At 36.4% G+C, this 24,845-nt stretch overlaps 1 protein-coding gene across 3 annotated transcripts in view; it reads right to left on the reverse strand.

The window, feature by feature from the left end:
• Nucleotides 1-24,845, reverse strand: part of PLXDC2 (plexin domain containing 2) — a 521,092-nt gene that overhangs the window by 78,040 nt on the left and 418,207 nt on the right. For all 3 annotated transcript variants that reach the window (XM_066233239.1, XM_066233238.1, XM_066233237.1), the window contains one exon: nucleotides 663-723. In XM_066233239.1, coding sequence (XP_066089336.1) covers nucleotides 663-723 — 61 coding nt within the window. The remainder of the gene's footprint in view (nucleotides 1-662; nucleotides 724-24,845) is intronic.

The following is a 24,845-nucleotide window of genomic DNA, read 5'->3' on the forward strand; positions in this document are numbered from 1 at the left end:
TATAATTGCTCATAGTGCTTTTTCAAATTCATACCCTAAAACTTCACAAAGGAAGAAACAGACTTTCTTGTGAACTCTTTATGGGACCCTAAAATGGTAGTGAAAATGCAATTCACTGGAATACTTTTAAACAGGTTACAACTGCCTCTGTGTATACATTTGTTTAAATCACTTCATTGCATCATTATCTCTATCATGTTTTCCTGGGAGTTACTGTTTCCATGTTATATAATTTTAACTTGTATTGGTCCAATATGCTGCAATCAGTCTTTTCCTCCATACCATTGGTTTTTTAATTTGAGTGAAAAACATGAATAAATGGCTTCCTAGATCTTTGAAAAGCCACGAGAACTACCCTTTGCTCATAGAAATTCAAATCCCAGTTCTATTATTCCCTAGCCCCCATACCCAACTCTAGACACCCTCACTACACCCCTCACCCCCCCCCTGCTTCTCCTCTTAGTATTATGGAGGCAATAACAGCTCCTTCTGCATAGGATGGGTATGAGAATAAATTCGGAAAATACATTGAAAGACTTATACCCGAATTTGGTGCCTATTAGGGAGTCAATAGTTGCTGCTTACTTTTAGTAAATTAGGTAGTATTTTCATTAAGTTATAGCAGGTATAAATGAAATCTTGTCATAATAATGCATGTGTACCTCTTCAGGGCATCCACTGTCCACCCAGTCCTGGCGATGACGATCAAATCCACTGGAACATCTTCAGAGACCATGTTGTGGTTCAGAAGAGGGAGTAAGGGGTGCACAGTGAGGGGCAAAAATTAGAAGAAAAATATTGATAAGTACTTAATTCTCAAATTTTTAGTTAAGCACAACATAAGCTTTCTTCTATGGATCTGTTAATTGGAGCAGCAGTGAAGAATTTAGTGCTCCATGTAACAACTCAGCCCCATGTAGCCATGCGATTAGGACTAAACATGGTCAATGACTCCACTGAGGCCCACTTCCCTGTGCAGGACACCTGTATTCCTCCCAAAGGTAAGATCAATTGCTATTCTATGAAGTTGATTTTACTCATTTTTTTCATCATTCAAACAAATGGATACAGAAAAATATTTTGCAGGTATTATTTTTCAGGGTTTCAGATCTTTGTATTTGTTTATCTTAGGTTTTTTTAAATTTAAGACCCACAGTCATACAAATTCTACTGTGTAGTAAAGGGTTAATTGAGCAGGTCTGCGATGTTCAAACCCACACATTCCAAAGAAATAACTGGCCCTTGTCCAGCTCCTGGAAGATGACCTCTAAGTCTGTGGAATATCCTGCTGGATAAATGCAAGATGGTCTATGGTAACAATATGGTTTATGGGGAATGTTTTATTCACTAAAGCCCTGCGCCATGTTATCTTAGTTTGCACTCTGTGGGGGCTGGTGACTTGATATGAGGTTAGTCATGGAAAATTTCACACCTATGTGACTGACCTCAATAAAAACCCTGGCCACCAAGGTTTGGCTGAGTTTTCTTGGTTGGCAGTACATGGTGTACACACACACAACATGTGTACAACATGTGCTCACAAATTGCTGCTGGGGGTGTAAGTGCTGTCTGCACAACTGCACTGGAAGAGAACTGGGAGCTTGTCTCTGCTGGACTCTGCCCTAGGTGCCCTTCGCCCTTCCTAATTTTAATCTCTATCCTTTGGCTATAGTAAATGGCAACCTTGGGTATAAAGGCTTTTCTGAGTTCTGTGACTCCTTCTAGTAACTCATTCAACCAGAATGTTTTCTTGTGGATTCTTAACACTATGATTATGTCATAACTAAAATGTCTAATTTACCAAGCACTGGGTTAGTAAGATTTTGTTCACTCTCTTCCTTGACTGGAATAATTTTCACACGCTAGCTACAGTCCATTGATTTTTATAAGACACAGAAATTACTATCTAGAGACCATTCTGATAAAGCTTCATAACTGCTTTTGATCATATCTTACTTTACCATTTAACTTTTCTCCTTTATATAAAATTTCATGGATTTATTTACCAAACTTGGTGGTGAACATATATGATCATACCTAGTATATCAGACACATGATTTCATTTTCTTATTAGAAAGTCAAAATATTTTTGTCAGTCTTTTAAAGAAAGATTTATAGTGCCAAGAATTTTAATATCTATGTATAAATTTACATATCATATTTATAAATCCATATAAATAAATGTTAATCTAAAGATACTTATATATATATTTAAAAATATGTACCACATCCTCTTTCCATGTCATGTTAAACATATATTATGGAATACTACTTAGCCATAAGAAAAGAACCTCGACAATATTATGTGAAGTGAAATAAGTCAGTCAGAAAAAGCTAACAGCCATATGATTTCACTCGTGTGTAGGATGTAAAACTGAAACTAATAGACACAGACAAGAGTATAGTGCCTACCAGAGGGGAGGGAGTGATGTGGTAGGGGGGTAACAAGACCAAATATATGGTAACAAGAGATTGACTTTGGGTGGTGGGTACACCATACAATATACAGATCACAGATCATAGAAATGTACACTTGAAACCTATATGATACGATTAAAAAGTGTCACCCGATAAATTTAATAAAATAAAAAAATAAATAAAAGGAGGCTGTTTAACTTTTGGCTTAAATTTTCTTATATGGCCTAAAGTGCTATTTTTTTCCCCACTTGTTTTGCAGTTGGTCCACATGATGACATTTTCTAAGTATTTTTGCCAGAGATTATGTACTATGGTATGAATGAGCATAATTTAATTCAAGTGGAATGTGAAAACAACTCTACTGTCAACATCAACAACAAAAGACTATATCTATCATTCTGCCCAGACATGATTCATTAGAGCTCAGCTATTTTATGCTTACCATCTGTGATGAAGAAGCTTAAGTGTGGAATAAACATCAGTGTGTGATCTGGCTTGTGAATTTTGAGAATTCCCAGTTGGACAAGGCCATCTCTGGTTACCCCCAAAAATCTAACAGAGTGTATTTAACTTCAGATGAGTTACACGGTTATTTTCTCTTCCTTTTTTTTTTTTTTTTGCCATTCAAGTTTGTTAAATACTGAAAAATGTACATATTAACATTGTCTTTTGCAAGATGGAGATATATTGATTTTCTACAGTAGAAATATTTTGGGGAGCCACCTGACCACAAATAATGAAATGGAAGAGATAATTTTTAAAATGCAGTTAGTTCTAACAAACTATATTGCTGATGTATCAAAGCCAGTGGGAAATAGAAACTTTTAGCTTATATTATAACAACACAGTAGTAAATCTTAAATTTATAGGTCAACTAAAATTTTATCTGAAGTAATTAGTCCTTTAAATGGTTAAATCAATCCCAGGAAAAAGTATGGAAACACTGCATTTTGCTTGATTTATTAAATAATTCCCTAGTTATATTGTGTGAAATTAGGTTCTACTGAAAATATGTGTTTCAATTAAGCAATTTATTTACAATTGAGTATTAACTGACTTGCAGTTTACTAATTGCTAGCGTAGGAAGGCTTGACAATGGTAACACACATAAGATTTGGTTTGAAAAGCTCATGTGTTCTGTAGCTTACAGTGCCTTATAAAATTAATACAACTGGATGTTGCTTTTTTAGTATTTATTATAACTAGTAATCTAAATAGCACCTGAAAACCATTATAAACAAAAGTGTGTTATAAATTATTAAGAAAAACCACCTTTATGTTATTTCTGAATTAAAAATAAATCCCAAAATCACTTTTGAGAACTACTTCCTCTCTTGACTGAGCTGCTGGGTTGTTTTTTTCTAAAACAGAGACATTAACCATGTTATGCTCTGGCATTTTGGTTTTCCAACATCAACACTGTTAGCAAAGAAGCTCTTCTACATTGAAATCATCTAGTATTCCTATTCAACTGTAAATTCCTGGGTCTATCCATATAAGAAAGATCCTCTAGTAATTCAAGTCCAGCAATTTTTATTGTAAACCATCTCAGATGATTCTTACCACACTGAAATCTGAAAACCACTGAAATCCTATATGATATGTCCATATGGCAGGCTCCTTCTGGCTCTTCCCCACCATCCCTACAACCTGTTCTCCTGTCCCTTAGTGCAACTCCCTGAACGTGGTATGCTTCTTCATGTCTCTGCCTTTGAACATGCAGTTACTTATGTTTGAAACAGCTTCCCTGTTTCTAATAGCAAACCCAACTAAACTCAAACATATCTCATCCAAGAAGCATCTACTTTCTTCCCACCCAGAACAGTCAGCACCTCGTTCTCAGTGCCCCCCTATATCAACCCAATGTCAATTGCTGACATCTATTATTACACTATAATTGCTTGTGTTTGAACTTAAGACTTCAGAGAGAACATGGTTCAAAGAGAGGTTTGCGAGTCAAACTGCTTGAGTTGACATTTTGACTTGGGAACAAAACAGGTATGTAATCTTAGTTATTTTTCCCATCTAAGCTTGTTTCCTCATCTGTAAAATGAGGTTATGTAAGGTTTAAATTGGAGTTTGGTTCATAGTCATCATTTAGTATCAGCTGTTTTTTATATCTAACTAGTGACTTTGTACTAGGCATGTGGGAAGGTCGACACTTGTTGAAAGTGAATAAATGAGATTTTCATTTTACCAACAGTATTTTGGAAAAATTTTGGAAATTAATTCTGTGTACCATATTAAAGTGAAATATCCTTTATCATTCCTAAGAATCTTATAAGAGAAAAATCTAAGTTGTTCTCAAACATGGGACAAATCTTTATTCAATATTTATAAATAAGGCAGAGATTACATGGATTTGTAACTATTTCTCTAAAACTGATTTAAATAGTCTGGGCTCCTAACTTTAATATATTTCCAATTTTTTTAGGAAGAAGTTACTTCCTTCTCACTATTACCTAATTCCAGAACAAATGGATAGAGAGCTATACTTCAAATTAATTGTACTATGCCCCACTCAATTGCAATGGGATGTTGATTTCAAAGCCCCCAGGGACCACATTAAGTGAGCCCATTAAATAAGGCAGCTAGAAAACAAACAATAGCCTGCAGCATCTATCCAGTCAAGAAATTAAAGTGTAACTCTCATCAAATCTCTAACTTATCTTAGTTTTGTAGAAAAGGTTTCAGAAATGACTTATTTTACAAGGTTAATATACACAGGAGAAGAAAATACAACACATGTTAAAATATATACATAAGTAATACATAAGAATTAAAAATGAAGAGTGCTGGCTCTAGCTGGTTGGTCCAGCAAGTGGAAGTCCCGGGTTAGATTCTGGTCAGGGCACACAGGAGAAGTGACCATCTGCTTTTCCACCTCTCCCCCTTCTCTCTCTCTCTCTCTTTCTCTCCTCTATCTCTTCTTCTCCTGCAGCCATGTTTCAAGGGTTGAGCAAGTTGGCCCAGGCACTGAGGATGGCTCCATGGCCTCGTGTCAGGTGCTGAAATAGCTGGTTGCCAAGCAACAGAGCAGCAGCCCCACATGGGCAGAGCATCTATGGGTAGGGGGCTTGCTGGGATCCCGGTCAGGCACATGCAGGAGTCTGTCTTTGCCTCTCTGCTTCTCACTTAAAAAAAAATTAAGTGTGTCTTACTGCACAAGTGAGCATGTATCATTCATTGCACCAGTGAGAAGACCAATCTCTACAAAAGAGAATTTAGAAAAGAAACTTTACAGAATCTTAAGTCCCAGTTAGCAGCTACTTTCTAGACCAGAAGTCAGCAAATGTTTTCTGTAAAGGGTCAGATTAAATATTTCAGGCTTTGCATGTTGTACGGTTTCTGTCCTAAGTAGGCACTTCTACCTTTGTAGCTCAAAAGTAGCCACAAATACAAAACACAGCGTGGCTGTGTTCCAATAAAATTATATTTACAAAAAACAAGAAGGTGGGTCAAATTTTCTAGGTTTTGTTGAACTATGTTTTAGATTGTTATCTAAAAATAAAAATCTGTAAAACTCTGAAAACTTTAGGACAAATCCTGCATCAAGGTGTCTTAATTTATATGGTCCTTGCAGACTTAAGGTTATTTATCATAGTGGGCACTTAGTGGAAAAATCAATTGTACATTTAGTAATTTTCTTGCCACTGTCTGAAAAAGTGTGAAAAATGATCCTTCAGCATCAAAAAAATGGAAAGATGCTTTTACAAAAAGCAAAAGTAAGAAATGATGACATAATATCATTTACGACAACATGAATGGACCTTAGTAACATTATACTGAGTGAAATAAGTAAGTCAGAAAAATCTAAAAACTGTATGATTCCATATATAAGTAGGACACAAAATTGAGACTCATGGACATAGATAAGGGTGCAGTGGTGACCAGAGGGAGGGAAAGAAAGGAGAAGGAAGAGGGTGGGGGGAGGGGCATAAAGAAACAAATATAAGGTGACAGAGAATGATTTGACTTTGGGTGATGGATATACAGCATAATCGACTGTCCAAATGATGTGGAGATGTTTTCTCTAAATCTATGTACAGTGGTTGACCAATGTCACCCTTTTAAATTTAATTGTCTAAATAAATAAATAAATAAGCAAAAGTAGCCTGACCAGGAGGTGGCACAGTGGATAGAGCATTGGATGGGGCCACAGAGGACCCAGGTTCGAGACCTCGAGGTTGCCAGCTTGAGCACGGGCTCATCTGGTTTGAGCATGGACTCACCAGTACGAGATTGCTGGCTTGAGCATGGGATCATCGACATGACCCCAGGGTCACTGGCTTGAGCAAAGGGGCACTTGCTCTGCTGTAGCCACTCCCCTCCATCAAGGCACATATAAGAAAGCAATTATTGAGCAACTAAGGAGCCGAAACGAAAAACTGATGCTTCTCATCTCTCTCCCTGTCTCTCTGGCCCTATCTGTCCCTCTCTCTGACTCTCTGTCTCTGTCAAAAAAATAACAAAAAATAAAAAAGCAAAAGTATTTCAGATGAGAAATAAGTATAAGGAAACCCAGCAGTGATAACTAACATATTTTACTATAAGGTAAAATAGGTAATATGAAACTGTCAAATTTAGTTTGTTTTGAAATACTAAAATATTTTAATTTAAAAAGTAGGTCAAAAAATTAAAATTTTTGATCTAATTATTATTCTTGTAACAAAGAAATTTGTAAAAACTCATATATGATTTCCTGGAGCACACTAACTGTTTCTAATTGGCCTTTGGCATGAGATAAGTGATTTTACTTCTAAAATGATTTCTTCTAAAATCAAGAAACTTGAACTTAAAGTTTTTCAGAATTTTGATGCCTGAATACTCTGAAAGTATTAGGGGAATCTAACTATGTAACCTATTACATAGGCAATATTGTAGGATAAATTATAAAAATTTACATCATTATATTATGCAAGGAAATACATGTTATGTTTGCATTATATATATATAATTTTTTTTTTGTATTTTTCTGAAGTTGGAAATGGGGAGGTAGTCAGACTCCTGCATGCGCCCGACCGGGATTCACCCGGCATGCCCACCCAGGGGTGATGCTTTGCCCATCTGGGGCATAGCTGTGTTGCAACCAGAGCCATTCTAGCGCCTGAGGCAGAGGCCACAGAGCCATCCTCAACGCCCGGGCCAACTTTGCTCCAATGGAGCCTTGGCTGCGGGAGGGGAAGAGAGAGACAGAGAGGAAGGAGAGGGGGAGGGGTGGAGAAGCAGATGGGCACTTCTCCTGTGTGCCCTGGCCGCGAATCGAACCCGGGACTTCACACCAGGCCAACGCTTGTATTTCTTTTTTAATGAAAGCTCTTGATGTTACTTGTAGCTCAGAATCATAATCCAGTGCCAATAAGAATAATTATCTGCAGAATGTGGAAAGACTGCTTCGGAGATCAGTTTCAGATGGAAAACTGAGGTCAAATCATCTGTTATTTGATATCTGGAACTTTATCATGTACACATGTGATACCTTGTTTTATAAAGTAAAGGCATAATCTTTCTTCTAGATTTCTAGAAACTAGGGTTGCCAAATTATGTATTAAAACATAACAATACCAATTTTTTTATCTCATTAAAAAAACTCACATCTTGTTCCTCTTTCCTTTCAAATAACAAAAAGGATATGTTTGTTACTTTCTGGTTTTTATTCCCCCTATCTTTAACTAAAAAGTATTTTCAGTAAGGAAAATAACTTTTGTAATTGGCTTTTCATGCCAGACTTCCTTCTTCCTAGGAGTGTCACCTGCTGATGTCAGTCTGTCTGCAGTTTCGGAGTGTGCAGGGTAAGAAGGCGATGCTGGGAGTGAAGCTACAACACTAAGGCTTTAGTGGGAAAAACAGCATTTCAGAAATTATTCTGATTAAAATGTACTGTTGATGTTGGCAAAATAACCTCATTTGTCATCATCAATGCTTTGCAGTGGTAGTCAATCTGGTCCCTACCGCCCACTAATGGGCGTTCCAGCTTTCATGGTGGGCGGTAGCAGAGCAACCAAAGTATAAATAAAAAGATAGATTTAACTATAGTAAGTTGTTTTATAAAGAGTTATTCTGCCAAACTTAGCAAAATTCCGACATAAAGTACTTGGTAAGTAATTATTATTATATGCTTTAACTTGCTGTAACTCTGCTTTATAAATTTTATGAAGTAAAGTTACTTCCCTACTTTATAAATCACCATTACTGTGGAACCGGTTAGAAAATTTTACTACTAACAGAGATACAAAAGTGGGCGGTAGGTATAAAAAGGTTGACTACCCCTGGTTTAAGGGAATGAAGGACCCAAGTCTACTTTAAATAAAGCAGACTGAAATATGGTTTGAAATTGTGATGCATAAAATCAAAGTCAATGATACACTAGAGGTTCACTGAACTCATATGGGGCAGAGTAATTAATAATAGCCCGCAGCTGTGAACGTCCAGCGCATTTTATTCAGGGAGAGGCCAAGTCTACTCAAATTATTAGACACTCAAGTACTTGTGTTTTATGTCTCCATTAAAAACTTCCTCAAAATGATACTTAGAAGGGGCAAGAGAATGGAATATTCACCTATATGGAAATAGTTAAAAGCTATGTGATTCCAAAAACTTGGACTGACTTGCTTGCAAAACTAATCTCACAATAAATTCAATTTTAATCTTTGTTTTCCATCTAACTTTTAAATTGTCCTAGTGCATATTGAAATATGCTGACCAAGGGAATTTTAAATGATGCAAGTTTGGCTGTGTATTGACTTAAATAATCCTTCATTACAGAGCACCATAATATTTGATATTTTCACAAGTTTAAGCCCTTTGGGTATTGTGCTTGTTATTTTCTTTTTAAGCCAGCAGTAGTTGAAATTGTTAAATCTGGGTTCCTCAATGACTCCCACTTTTGTGGCTATTTTATGAACAGAATGAAGTGAATGTGAATGTGTTAACAATGTAAAGAAGGCAATTTCAGGAATCTTCAATTACATGGAAAAAAATTATTGTAACGTAGAGTCTTTCAAACTTTTTGAAGAAATCAAGCAAGAAATATGGATAAATTAAGTATTTAGACATATATATATCTGAGTATGTGGGGTGTGTGTGTGTGTACTAAAACTAAGTATTTGTTGTGATGCTTCTTCTTCCTTCCTTCCTTCCTTCCTTCCTTCCTTCCTTCCTTCCTTCCTTCCTTCCTTCCTTCCTTCCTTCCTTCCTTCCCTCCTTCCTTCCTTCCCTCCTTCCTTCCCTCCTTCCTTCATTCCTTTTTTTCTTGAAAAATCCACATAAATCTCAAAGATATTTTATCTTCCATCCTATTTCATAAAAAAAAAATGTTGGCTGCAACCCACTGGGCAACCAGCCTGATACTTTTGAATTGTAACTTCAGTTTGTATAATACTATCTCAATAAATACTTTAAGGTTTTCATCATAATTATGCTTTATATTGCACTGTCTGGTTTTATAGTAATCATTTTAATAGAAAATTACAGATAAGCATAAAAACAAATTAAAGTATTATCCTAATGCTAAGATATTACTAGTTTTATTTCCTACCCAATCTTTGTTTAATGCATACTGACTTATACCTATGTATTAGTTGTATTGGAATCATAACATGGGATAACTTTATTTTCCATGGTTAATATTATAGCCTGGGCTATATTTTTCTATGTCCATAAATATCCTGAGATTAATTTTTAATGACAACATACTTTCCATTATGCAGCTGTATAAAAAGATTTATTCAACCTATATATGAGCAATATGTTTTAACACATAAAATGCACACTATCCTCCTCTTTGCAATTTAATGGACTAAAATGACTTATCATGTTTCAATTAGCATTTATTCTATTTCAGGTGGGGTTAAACTTTTAAATTAAGTTTATTTACTATTTCTATTTCTACATTTTTTGAACTTAATACTCATATATTTTCCCAGTTTTATCTGATTGGGTTATTCTTTTTTAAAATAGGTTTCTATGAACTAAAGAGCATTAAATGTCTATTAAATAAATTATTTGTCTGTAAGTTGCTAAATAAATCTAAATACGAGTTTATTTTGCCAAATAGCTGTTTATATTTTTACAATCATTGTGAAGTTTTTTAATCTTTTAAAATTTCTTTTTATGCTTTTTTGCTCAAAAAATGCTACTACTTCGGTGTAAAGTAAATACTTGTCATTATTTCATTCTTTACTTTTCATTCTCTAATCTATTCTAAACCTATTTTGGTATACTGTATGAAGTAACCAAATACAAACATTTGATTTAATTAAATGGCTAAGAGTCCCAGGATCATTTGTCAAATAATAGAGCTTTAACCATTTTGGGGAGAACTGTATGTTTTATCATTAAAGCCTGTTGCTGAAATTGTATACTCTCCCTAATTGCTTTGTTCTTCTTATACAATCCCTATAAAGATTACATTATTACAGTTTTACTGAGTTGTTTATCTTCCATTATTGAGCTTATTTTTAATTTTTCTTGAGTAGTCTCATGTTTTCCTTTCTGTGATTTTTTATAATCGTATTCTAATATAATAATCCTATTATGAATTTGACAAAATTGATGTAGAAATAATTGACATCTTAATACAGTGTAGCTTTCTATCCATTAAAAAAATTTTTTTTCAGGAAGTTTTCTAATTTTCTTATCAAACTTTCATTGTTTTCCTTATACAGTATTAGGGCATATGCATCATTAAGTTTGTTAGTAATTATTTTGTCTAGTGCCGTTATTAAGGAGTTCTAATCATTGCATTTTTTAAATGGCTATTTCTGACCATTGGAAAGCTACTAATTCCTGTGTAGTTACTTTGTAACTGGCTTCTTTATTTATATATTATAATGTCTTTTTCTTCTAATAATAATGTCTCTTATTTATGATTTTTTTCTGTGTGTTAACCAGTAGTATAGAATTGTTATATAATAGTGCTATTCACATGCTTGCCTTTCTTATCTTACTGGAAATGTCCCTGGGGCTTCAATGTTCAGTATATTTCTTCCATTGTTATGAATTAATATTTATTATTGTATTGTTAGTGACCTTCCACCCCAGTCTGCTAATATTTTTACTTAGAAAGAAATGTTGAATTTTATCAAGTACTTTTTCCATCTATCAAGATGAATAAATAATATTCAATATTAATCTTATTAAATGTATTACTAGATTTCTTTAAAATAAGTCATGTTTGTATTCATGGAATAAATTTATTACTTGGCCATGTTTTGATTATTTTTAATGTTGTTGGATTTTATCCTTAATTCTTGGGGTTTTAAAATTCCATACTCAGCCCTGGCTGGTTAGCTCAGTTGGTTAAGAGTGTCCTCCAGAAACGAGGTTGCGGTCAATCCCCAGTCAGGGCACACACAGGAAGCAACCAACGAGTACACAACTGAGTGGAACAACAGATGAATGCTTCCCTTAACCCTCCTCTCTCTCTTTCTCTCTCTTCTTTGTGTTTAAAAAAAGAAAAAAAAATTAAGCCCTGGCTGGATTGCTCAGTTGGTTGGAGTGTCCTCCCAGAGCTCAGGGATTGCAGGTTCAATGCCTTCCATTTCCCGGTCAAGGCACATAGAGGAGCAGCTCGATGTTCCTGTTTCTCCCTGCCTCTCTCTCAACCCCCCCAAAATAAAAAACAAACTATGCTCAAATAAATATAAGTAAATCAGAAAAAACTAAGAACTATATGATTCCATACATAGGTGGGACATAAAGATGAGACTTAGAGACATGGACAAGAGGGTGGTGGTTACGGGGTGGGGGGTGGGGGGAGGGTAGTGGCAAAGAAAACCAGAGAGAAGGTGATGGAAGACTATATGACTTTTGGTGATGGGAATGCAGCATAATCAAATGTCAAACTAACCTAGAGATGTTTTCTCTGAACATATGTACCCTGATTTATCAATGTTACCCTATTAAAATTAATAATAATAATAAAAAATTAAAAAAATATAGGATATCTAAAAATAATCTACAACTACATCATATATAATGATGAAAGACTGCTTTCTTCCTAAATCAGAAAGAAAACAAAATTTTTAAAAAAATTTTAAAAAGAAGACAAAATACTCTCATTTCTAATCAACATTGTATTATACAATCTGAAGAAGCAAAGAGAATTAGAGGCTAAAGTGAAGCTTTGGGAGAATTGTAAATTATTACTGCTTCCTGCCTTGTGTTTTTTATATGCATGTAAAGTAAAATGAAAAGTCAACTCATAGCTCAATTATGTGGTAAAAACAAGACAGCCACAGCAGAATACAGAATTATTGAAGAGCTGAGGCTCATAAAAACCCTCATTAAGATATCAAGTCATAATCATTATGATTTTGGAAAGTTGAAAAGCTAATAATTTCATTACTACAATAACAAAGTCAGCTATAACCAAAATGATATCTTAGTGTTAAGTGTTCAGAGTAAATGGGTAAACTTCTTGAGTAGGGTGGAAATTGTAGGTTACTAAAAAAAGCTACAGGTATTCTTCTTCTTCTTGGTTTTTTTTTTTTTTGTTTGTTTGTTTGTTTGTTTTTAGGTGAGAGGAGGGAAGGTAGTGAAAAAGACTCCTCTCCTGAATGTGCCCCAATTGGGATTCACATAGCAACTCCATTGGGGGCTGATGCTTGAACCAATCAAGCCACTGGCTGCGGGAGAGGAAGAGAGAAAAAAGAGAGGGAGCAGAAGAGAATCAGATGGCTGCTGCTTCTCATGTGTGCCTTGACTGGAAATCAAACTTGGGACATCCTTAAGCTGGCCTGGTGCTGTACCACTGAGTCAACTGGCCAGATCTGGTATTCCTCTTCCTAAAACACTGACACTAGTATATATTAGTATATATATTAAGGAAGCCAGACATATGTGCTCACAGAGCAATTGGACAACATAGTCATCTTTTTTTTTTTTGTATTTTTCTGAAGCTAGAAACAGGGAGACAGTCAGACAGACTCCCGCATGTGCCCGACCAGGATCCACCCGGCACGCCCACCAGGGGCAAAGCTCTGCCCACCAGGGGGCGATGCTCTGCCCCTCCGGGGCGTCGCTCTGCCGTGACCAGAGCCACTCTAGCACCTGGGGCAGAGGCCAAGGAGCCATCCCCAGCGCCCGGGTCATCTTTGCTCCAATGGAGCCTTGGCTGCGGGAGGGGAAGAGAGAGACAGAGAGGAAGGGGGTGGTGGTGGTGGAGAAGCAAATGGGCACTTCTCCTATGTGCCCTGGTCGGGAATTGAACCCGGGTCCCCTGCATGCCAGGCCGACGCTCTACCACTGAGCCAACCAGCCAGGGCCAATATAGTCATCTTTAAGAAATTATCAGCTCTAGGATTTTCTGAGGAAGGTAGCCATTGGGGGTTAGATGAGATAAAGACTACAACAAAGACAACATTTTCATTGATACCTTCCCTTTGCTCTACAAACTCTATTATTTCTCTCTAATTTCTAACATACTTAGTTTGCTTGCCTTCTGTTTTGTTGTATTTTTGCTTGTTTGTTTGTTTGAGGTTGGCAGGGAGAGAAAGACAGAACTGTCACATTAAGTTGCTCATGCATGTGCCCTGACTGTGGAATCAAGGAGGCAACCTCTGCACTCCAAAGGACACTCTAAATGAGGTTGTTGTTTTTTATTTGTTTTGTTTTCAGAGAGACAAAGAGAGGAAGGAAGAGAGAGGGGAGGGGAAAGTGAAGCATTCGTTTGTTGTTCTACTAAGTCGTGCATTCACTGGCTACTTCCCATGTTTGCCCTGACAGGGGATTGAACCCACACCTTGTTGTTCCCGGATGACACACTTAACTGACTGAGCAAACTGGCTAGGGCCTAGCTTCAGTTTCTTTGAAGTCCCTATTACCAACCATTCCGTCCCAATCACAAATTCAATGAAACTTAACCCAAGCTGAGCCCCTTAAGCAGTGTCTTCAGATAGAGAATTATCCTTCTCCCCAGTGCACACTGCAGTCAAGGTTACAGCACCCAGCTTGCAGACAGAACATTTATTATCTAAGAAAAGTTATACATTTAAAAATGAACACTAAGTCTTTAGTGTACCAAGGGCTATTAATATTTAAAATCAAATTGCTATTCTAACATTATGAAGAAAACATTCTTCACTGATTGATCTCAAACTTGGCTTTGTCAGCTAGCCAGAACCTGGGCAAAAACATGTTTTAACAATTTGACTCCTTATTTATTTATTTATTTATTTATTTATTTATTATTATTATTATTTTTTCTAACAGGAGAAGTGGGGAGGCAAAGAAACAGATTCCCGAATGCGCCCGACCAGGATCCACTCATTATGCCCACTACAGGGCGATACTCTGTCCATCTGGGATGTTGCTCCATTGTGGCTGGAGCCATTCTAGCACCTAAGGCAGAGGCCATGGAGCCGTCCCCAGTGCCCAGGCCAACTTTTCTCCAGTGGAGCCTTGGCTGCAGGAGGGGAAGAGAAAGACAGAGAGAAAGTAGAGGGAAAAGGGTGGAGAAGCAAATGGGCGCTTCTCCTGTGTGCTCTGGCTGGTAATCAAACCCGGGACTTCACAGGCTAGGCCAACACTCTACCGCTGAGTTAACCAGCCAGGGCCTTGGATCCTTATTTTTGAAAGAATTCCAACTCCTTTAGAAACACCAAACTCTTCAAAGAGAAATGATATTTAAAACTGAGGGATGGTTACTGAGAAATACCGCAATTGCAATTAAATTGTTATGTTTTTTCAAATTATATATACACAAATAAGAAGTTGCATATTTTTTTAACTTAGAAAAGGAAGATTATATATACTGGTAATTATTTCTAAGAGGGAATTTAAACATTTTTGTAGCTTTTAGAATATACGTTTACAAAATGAGTATTCCATTTAAAAAAAACTAATATAATTTTTTCACCTAATTATAAGTACAACTTTTGGAGTCCTACCTCCAGGTAGCATGCTAACACATCCTTGAGAATTTGAAAACACAGTACACTGTATAACATTAGAAAAAAGAAATCCACTTTGCCATTCTTGACTAGTCTCTGAATTCAGGCACTGAGAGCAATGGATTCTCTAGCCTTAATAATTAATAACTTGATTATTAATTTTCAGTATGTTACATATCCTCCCAAATTTGTCTAATTGAATATGGGTATACTGTAATAGGATAAAGAAAGAGAAGGAAGTAGAGCTTGTTGATAGAGTTCAAGCATGTGATAATTGATATGTGTTCAATAACCATCAATTATATCATTCTTACCCCAACCAGGTAATAGTCCTCTCAGTTATCCCTATCTGACTATTGCAAAACCTTCAGGCCACATTATTTAGTGGAGAGAGTGTGGGCTTTAGAATTGCACACATAAAACTGGGTTCAGTTCTTGACTCTGCTGGGAACTGTGATCCATGGCAGGTTATTACTGGAGATTAGTGGGTAGGGTCTCAGGCAAGGTACAGAGGAGATTCAGGTTCCGCCCAGTGGAAATCGCACGATCCACCTTTGCTGAGTTTTGATGAGAATTAAATGAGATAATATAATGTAAGCTATTTTATTTATATATATATATATATATATATATATATATATATATATATATATATATATATTTTACCATCCATAGTATCTAGCACAGATTGAAAAGTATTTATCTAAAACAGAAAACATTGTAACCTGATGTATAACTGAAAATTTATATAATATCCTCCAACTCCTGGCTAAGATTCTTTAATCTTTAACTATAACAGTTAGGGTTATAAAACAGAGAGGAGAAATCTTCTCTTTCTGATACGAATTCTTTCAAAATCTAAAAATTCCTTGACAAACATTCAACTTTGCTTTCTTGGTAAACCAGAAGTGAGAGTTGAGTCTTCTGAGAAAAGAAAAAAAAAAAAAGTAAAAGATTTCTCCTCATGGAAGTGGACCATTGAAACAAACAGTCCCAAATTAAACTACTGCAAGTTTTAGGATTCCAATTTTTGACACCCTTTCTTAAAATACCTTGACTTTATTATGCTAAATGTCATATTTAAATGGCACCTTTAAATGCATAAAAGTGGACAGAAAGAGCAGTTTTACTTTGTTGTTGGCTCAGAAAACAGAATATAAAGTCTTGGGGGTTGAGGTGTGCTGTGTCTCTGTAAAGTGCTACACTTTTACCAATAAATTTTTATTCCACCGCACGCAGGTTTCTGGCACCTGGCTTTCAGAACAGTCTTTCTCAGGACCAGAACGCATGCATCAGCTGGCCTCGGCTCTGTCAGGACAACAAAGCCGGGCTCTGGCAAGGAACAAGGAATCACTCTGATGAGGGAACTGTCTCATCAAAGATCGGTCTTTATCCTAATGTATTTTCTTACTGTAAAAAGTTTCACAATTTTATTTGGAATATTGAGACTTTCAGAGAAATGAGTAACGATGGAATTTCCAGTTCCTCAGATACCCCTATCAGGAAATTTTCTTATCCCTATTTTGACCCTCAACATTTAGGAAAGAACTATAGGGCTATACAAAAGTCCATTCCATTTGACCCCATCTCTTCAGGAAGGGTAACTGATAGATTGTTCTAGACAAGTAAAGGTCTCTGTCTCTCATTGTTTAAGAGACAGAGTGTCTCCAATCAGTGGATTTGGGTCTTTGCAAACGATCGGCAGAAAGAATGGCTGGGTTAAGAAGGTTAATATTGGCCTGACCTGTGGTGGCGCAGTGGATAAAGCGTCGACCTGGAAATGCTGAGGTCTCTGGTTTGAGACCCTGGGCTTGCCCGGTCAAGGCACATATGGGAGTTGATGCTTCCAGCTCCTCCCCCCTTCTCCCTCTCTGTCTCTCTCTCTCCCTCTCTCTCTCCTCTCTAAAAATGAATAAATAAAATAAAAAATAAAATAAATAAATTATTTTTTTAAAAAAAGGTTAATATTTTTGTAACTAGGAAAACCTTCACTAATCACAAATTTTCAAGCTCTGTCCAAAGTTCAGGGCTGAGATCTGCAGAGGCCTCAGTGACCACTGTAGTGGGTGAGGCGGGAGGAAGAGCGCCCTGGTCCCCCGCCACAGACTGGAGCCAGGGAGGTCTAATTCTGTCTACTTTGTATTTGCAGTTTCATGGATCAAAAAATGTTTCTCCTACCAAGGAAGAAAAAGTTTGAAAACCATTTTATTAAATTATTTCTATACCTCACCTGATTAACTCATTTAGGCTTGTTATTATATTTTACAATGGAATAAAATCTTTCAGACAAGTACTATGAGCTCATTTGAAATAAGGCAACATTGACAGGCGTTCTAAGAAGACAAACAACTTTCTCTCTCTGTTTGTCCCTAGAAGATGCAATTTAAGGCATTATAATGCCAGATAACAGTACATAAATGACTTTTACAATGACCAGAACAACATAGTCTTTTAAATGATATTTGCTTAATAATTTTTTGATAATGCACTTCTATATCTTTCAAGAAATATGTGTGTGAGATAGCTTCTCTAAGATCCAGGTTCAACTGGAATATTTTTTATATACTTATCTGGTAGTCCATTATCAGCTTAAATTAATCATTCAGACTTGAAAATCATTGTTCTATTTTATCAATTTATTTTGATCAAAGAATTAATGTTTCTCCATTTATATCTGCAGCTCATGTTAAATTAAGCTTTATCTTTTAATGTCTCAAGAATGATTACTCTAAGGAGAAGCAAGTTGATTTTGATGGAAATACTTCCCATACTTCTAGGGTTTGCTGCAATGTTATGTAAAATGATTTCCATATTATTTAAAAAGTGCATTTTGAGAATTTTGAAATAAGTACATATATATTAGTTCAATTTACCTCTTGAAGTCTAAGCTGTAATACTGTTTCTCTGAATAAAAGACAGTGTGTTATATGAATTTTTGCTCCTAAAGGTGTGCTGGGTCTTATTTTCAGGGGATGTCTTATTTTCCCATGAACAAGAATTCTCATTTATTGTTGAACAAAATATCAACATTTATTAATATACTGTAGTCATGTCATCACAAACATCAGCATAACCAGCCAAACTCTGAATTCTATCAAGAATTTCTTATGACTCTATTTCCATGTACAACAATCTACCTGGTTTCCCTGAAAATAAGACAGTGTCTTATACTAATTTTTACTCCTAAAGACGCATTAGGTCTTATTTTCAGGGAAGGCCTTATATTTCTAAGCTTGAAAAAAATTGCACTAGGTCTTATTTTCGGAGGATGTCTTATTTTGGGGGAAACAGGGTATCAATACATAAAAATAATATGCCTAATTTTGTGTATATATAAAGCTTTGTTTTCTTTTAAACTTTTTGTTATTTTTGTTATTCTTTCTACACTATCCATCTGTGAGCTCCCCTGGAAGGCTCTGCTTCTAGCATTGCACCAGGCTCAGGTCCCTATGGAGATTACTAACAATGTATTAGTAAATTCATTCCACTTAAAGAATGATTTTGAACATAAAACTGTTCTGTTTCCTTATTTCCTTGCTTTATTCTGTATCAGATTTGTCAGGCATACACAATATCAAATTACTAAATGCTAATTCTATTAGAGTTTTATGCAGCTCATGTGTACAAATGTTCTATGTCTTATTAAAGGCAGCAGAAAAGGATTTTAAGAATTTGGGTATGCAGGGGTGGGGGGAGGGAGGACGTAGGAGGGAGGGAGGGAGAGAGTTAGGGGGAGTGGGAGGGGCACAGAGAACTAGATAGAGGGTGGCGGAGGACAATCTGACTTTGGGCGAGGGGTACGCAACATAATTTAATGACAAAATAACCTAGACATGTTTTCTTTGAATATATGTACCCTGATTTATTAATGTCATCCCATTACCATTAATAAAAATTTATTTAAAAAAAAAAAAAGAATTTGGGTATGAACAATTTTCTGCTTCATAAAATACCGTTAGTGTCACCTTATGTTAACAGAAGCAGTATGTAGTTTTTTCTTCAGATTTTCTTTTAATGAAATTGACTTAGTATTTGAGAAAACATCCCTCTAACCCAGCCAGAAGAATATTTACAACAAAAGCAATATAAACATATGTAGAATGAATATGTAGACCTGAATTTTCATATTATTCTTTCTTGGCCCACAAGATCTATCAACTGAACACCCTCATTTTTTTTTCATTATTTATTTTCAAACACTGTTATATCAATATGACTTGTTCCTTCATTCATTGTCTAATATTTCCTTATATAATGCTCATCAGAATTGTCTAGTTTATTCTAGTGTCACTGTTTACTTCATAAAAGACTCAAAAAAGTCAATATTTTCTTCCTAAAGCATTTATTCAGAATGTATATTTAACTTCTTTTCAATAATCAACATGTTTGTTATACATTTTCCATTTATCTGAAAAACTTTTTCTTGTAAAAGACCAGACAGTAAACACTTCAAGTTGTAGGCCACATGGTGTCTTTCAAAGGAACTCCATCATGGGGAATAATTGACCTAAACTAGGAATCCAGCACTGCCATGAGCCCTGGAGACACAAGTGCAGTTAAAACTTAGACAATAGCTGGTTTTCCCAGAATGCTGTTGGAGAAGGTGTTCATATCACTTATGAGGCAACCACTACACTTTTGAGAGAGAAAAAAAGAAATGGGACACTGGTACTGTCCTGAAAAAATGGCATGGTGGGCCTGATCAGGCAGTGGTGTAGTGGATAGAGCGTCGAACTGGAATGCGGAGGACCCAGGTTTGAAACCCTGAGGTCGTCAGCTTGAGCATGGGCTCATCTGATTTGAGCAAAGCTCACCAGCTTGGACCCAAGGTCGCTGGCTCGAGCAAGGGGTTACTCGGTCTGCTGTAGCCCCATGATCACGGCACATAATATAATCAATGAACAACTAAGGTGTCACAACGAAAAACTAATGATTGATGCTTCTCATCTCTCCGTTCCTGTCTGTCCCTATCTATCCTTCTCTCTGACTCTCTCTCTGTCTCGGTAAAAAAAAAAGAAAGAAAAAGTAAACGGCATGGTGGTTAGGGGAAAAGTCTGCTTCTTACACTTCACAGATATTTTATTCACAAATTCTTTTTTTTTTTTAAGTGAGAGGAGAGGAGATAGTGAGACAGAGTTCCGCATGCGCCCTGACAGGGATCCACCCGACCAGCTCCGTCTGGGGCTAATGCTTGGACCAACCAAGCTATCCTTAGCACTTGAGGCTGATGCTTGAACTAATTGAGCCACTGGCCATGGGAGGGAAAGAGAGAGAGAGAGAAGATGATTGCTTCTAATGTGTGCCTTGACTGGGGATCAAACCTGGGATGTCCATATGCTGGGCCCATGCTCTATACACCGAGCCAGGGCCTTATTCACAAATTCTATGCTCCACTTCTATAAGCTTTTCAGTCAAGTCTTCCTGTATATTTATCACCTACCACATATGTATTCTTGTTCACTTTGTTCTTTTAGAAGATCTAGGTTTATGCTTGCGCACTAAATTTTAAGTGGCTTCTGAAGTATTTTATGCACATTTCTCAAGAACTGTTCTCTCTTCCCATAGACTGAGTGCACAGGTCTGAAGGTGATGCACTCAGATGTCTGTTGGTGATCCCTCGTCTGACATATGAGTAGAAAACAACACAGAGTAAAGTGATTGATACAGGACTGATACAAAATAAAAATTTCTTTGTATACCCCTTTTGCTGCACATCATTTAATTTTTCTTCATATGTGCTATTTTTATTCTTTCTCCAATTCATGGCTTTTATATTTTCATGAAGGCTCTACTTTGACAATCATGTACTTTGCATGAATGTAACCTCAATTATTACTGAAGAAACTTGATATATATTACAACTAACAATTCAAATAAGTTTGAGTGGAAGATAATGTAAGTAAGACAATATAACCCAGTTAGTAGGCAAGAGAGGGGCTTTTTTCCTTTTCCCAACAGATCACTTTCCAGCATAGGTGTACATTCTTGTTTAGCTCTATGTGCTAAGACTAGGCATAGAAGCCTCATGAAGAATTTTTAATCTTAGCATTTAAATTTTTCATCATCTCTCCAACCATCCACAGTTCAGAAATTTTTTATTTTATATTCTGGCTTCACTAGTCACTAGTTTCGTGACTTTGGCTAAGCATCTTAACCTTCCTAATTCTCATTTACTTAATCTATAGCACAGGGATCCTAACACTTGCCTCTTCATGTGATTGCAGAGACTGAATGGAATAATAGAATTAAAAGACTTCAGTGGGATTAAAGGATTTCTTGTGATGTGTGGCACATGAAAGGTAGCTATTATAATTATTTTAAGTATCACCATATGTGAGGCATTCTTACCCTTAAAACAATTCTCCTGTCCTATCTTTAAAACTCCTGCAATGTAGCAGCAGCAGCAGGAAATCTGGGCAGGCAGACAATGATCCTGTGTGCCAGCAGAGGGCTGGAGAGGGAGAGATTGATTCTGATCAGGGCACAGATCAAGAGAGAGGTCTTCTCTGGTGCTCGAGAGACATTATGTTAGGAATATAACATCTGTGTATTATTAGGAGAACCTATCATTAGAAATTGTTGAAGCTAAGGTCATGTTCAGGGAGAATATAGGTCCTCTCTGACTATGAATTATCATTGAAGGGAACATTCAAGAGCAGAGGTGAAAGAAAAAAGTAGCTTTCTAGGAAGAGGAAACGAGTCTCACTAATCCGGATTCAGATAATCCCTTTTATAACATCCCAGAAAAGAAAATAATTGAATGCTAATCTAAGCACAAATAAAAGTCTTGTTTTTATCTTGGAATACTTTTCTTTTTTGTATTTTGTGTTTTTTGTTGTTGTTGTTTTTGGTGACTGAGACAGAGACACAGAGAGGGGCAAACAGGCAGGAAGGGAGAGAGATGAGAAGCACCTTACTTGTTCTTGACTGCTTTCTCATATGTGCCTTGACCAGGGGGCTACAGCAGACCGAGTGACCCCATGCTCGAGCCAGTGACCTTGGACTCAAGCTGGTGAGCCTTGCTTAAACCAGATGAGTCCGAGCTCAAGCCAGCAATCTTGGGGTCTTGAACCTAGGTCTTCGTGTCTTAGCCCAAGGCTTTAATCCACTGCGCCACTGCCTGGTCAGGCTGGAATACCTTCTTGTTTTCCCAAATAACATATACTAGTTTGGTTAGATGACCCTAAAGTTATATAAAAAGACACCTAGGTGTTCTCAAAATGAAAGAAATAACAAATAACAGGATTAGTATATACATTGCTAAATTACTGTATTTTAAAAAAGTTTTCATGAATGACAGTTCCTAAAGTTTCCTTCAAAACTCTGAGTGTGCCCTTTTAATGGGTAAGATTGTAACTGTCTCAGCAACTGTCAGAAAATAAACTCTTTAGCATTTAGAAAATTTCATAAAATCTTAAGTAGTATGTTCATATTAAGAACATACCTTAAAGGCCCTGGCCGGTTGGCTCAGTGGTAGAGCATCGGCCTGGCGTGCAGAAGTCCTGGGTTCGATTCCCAGTCAGGGCACACAGGAGAAGCGCCCATCTGCTTCTCCACCCCCCCCCCTTCCTCTCTGTCTCTCTCTTCCCCTCCTGCAGCCAAGGCTCCATTGGAGCAAAGTTGGCCCGGGCGCTGGGGATGGCTCCTTGGCCTCTGCCCCGGGCACTGGAGTGGCTCTGGTTGCAACAGAGCAATACCCCAGATGAGCAGAGCATCGCCCCCTGGTGGGCGTGCCGGGTGGATCCTGGTCAGGTGCATGCGGGAGACTGTCTGCCTCCCTGTTTCCAACTTCAGAAAAATACAACCCCCCCAAAAAAAACATACCTTAAATACAGTGGTCCCTCACCTATGGCAGAGGTTAGACTCCAGAGCCCCCTCCCCACCCGTGATAGGCGAAAATCGGCAAAGTAGCAACCTTATATTTATTATTTATATACATTTTAAGGCTTTATTTTGATTTAATATTCCCTTAATGTTTTAATTAACATTTTTAATATATTTTTATATTGTTTTTAATTTTTTAGGCTAGGAAATGCTTATTTTACTGCAAAAATAATTAAAATAATAAATATAAAAAAATACCTATATACTACAAAATCCCACAATATAGTGAAAAATCCACAATACAAAATTAGACATATACAATTTAAAAATCCAGGATACAGTGAGACTGTGAAAAGTTTACTGCAATATGGTGAGGGTCAACTGTAGTCATATTTCAACTTTTCTTAGAGATAGATTTTAGCAGAAAGCAAAAAATCAGAAACTATTCCATTGATATTTTTACAATTCTCTTACATTAGCATAAAAAAAGCTTGCTTGAGTATGAACATACTGTATTTTATTTTATTTTTTATTTATTCATTTTTTTTAGAGAGGAGAGGGAGAGACAGAGAGAGAGAGAGGAGAGAGAGAGAGAGAGAGAGAAGGGGGGGAGGAGCTGGAAGCATCAACTCCCATATGTGCCTTGTCCAGGCAAGCCCAGGGTTTCGAACCCACGACCTCAGCATTTCCAGGTCTATGCTTTATCCACTGCGCCACCACAGGTCAGGCTGAACATACTGGATTTTAAATATCTTACTATATTTTGACATTAGCTTCCCAGAAAAAAAGATAATTGAACCATAAACTACTTTTATCAAATGTTCTCTTTTATCGTAATGTCAGCTTTTTTTTTCAATATAAGACGTATAATCTAAGGTCCTCCCAATACTTAATACTCATTGTTTTTCACACACTAACTGTGAACTTTGTTTTGGCTTTAAATTTTTTATTTTCTTATCCTTTAAGAATCATATTTTTTTTCATAATTTAGCACCTACTGTTTTTAAATTGAACAAATTCAATTTCATTCTTGGATAATTAACTTTTAATGATTTCCTAGGGAATTCACTATTAGTACAAGCAAGCCAAAGAAATGGAATATGTAATATAGCACTAGAATGCTTCATTTTTAAATACTCGATATATGTTTGTTAGAGTGCATTTGTTGAAAATTTCAGTTTTCTAAATTATAATTATATAAAACGTGGCTACCACAGCTGGTTAATACATAAGCAAAACTTTACGATCACTTGGATAGTCTTGAAATAGCAGCTATAAAAAGATGTGATATTAAATAATTCCACAGATTTTATCTTTACTTTGCCAAATGGCGCTCAGATGGAAGGCAAGGACGGCACTCATTGATTGCAGAATCAGACTACTTAAAAGAATGCCTTGATGTTTCAGGTGAGATGAGGTTATCAGGAGACTTGGCTCAAGCACTTGTTAAAGAAAGCTGGTTTCTATTCTGAATTCACATCTACCCTTACACAGTTGCAGATGGCCAGTTGCCAAAGGAAAGAGACCAAAATATAAAATAGACAGACCAATAGACAAGTAGGCAAACAGATAAAAAAAACCCCACAAATCATTACTATTTTTTTAAAAATAATTAGTTGTTTTTTTTTAATATACAAAAGGCTACTAAGTTAAAGGCCATCTTTTCAAAGTAAAAATGTGTCACCCATACTTTTAGCATTGATCATTTTC

The sequence above is a fragment of the Saccopteryx bilineata genome, chromosome 5, assembly GCF_036850765.1.
Source record: "Saccopteryx bilineata isolate mSacBil1 chromosome 5, mSacBil1_pri_phased_curated, whole genome shotgun sequence".
Taxonomy (NCBI): Eukaryota; Metazoa; Chordata; class Mammalia; order Chiroptera; family Emballonuridae; genus Saccopteryx; species Saccopteryx bilineata.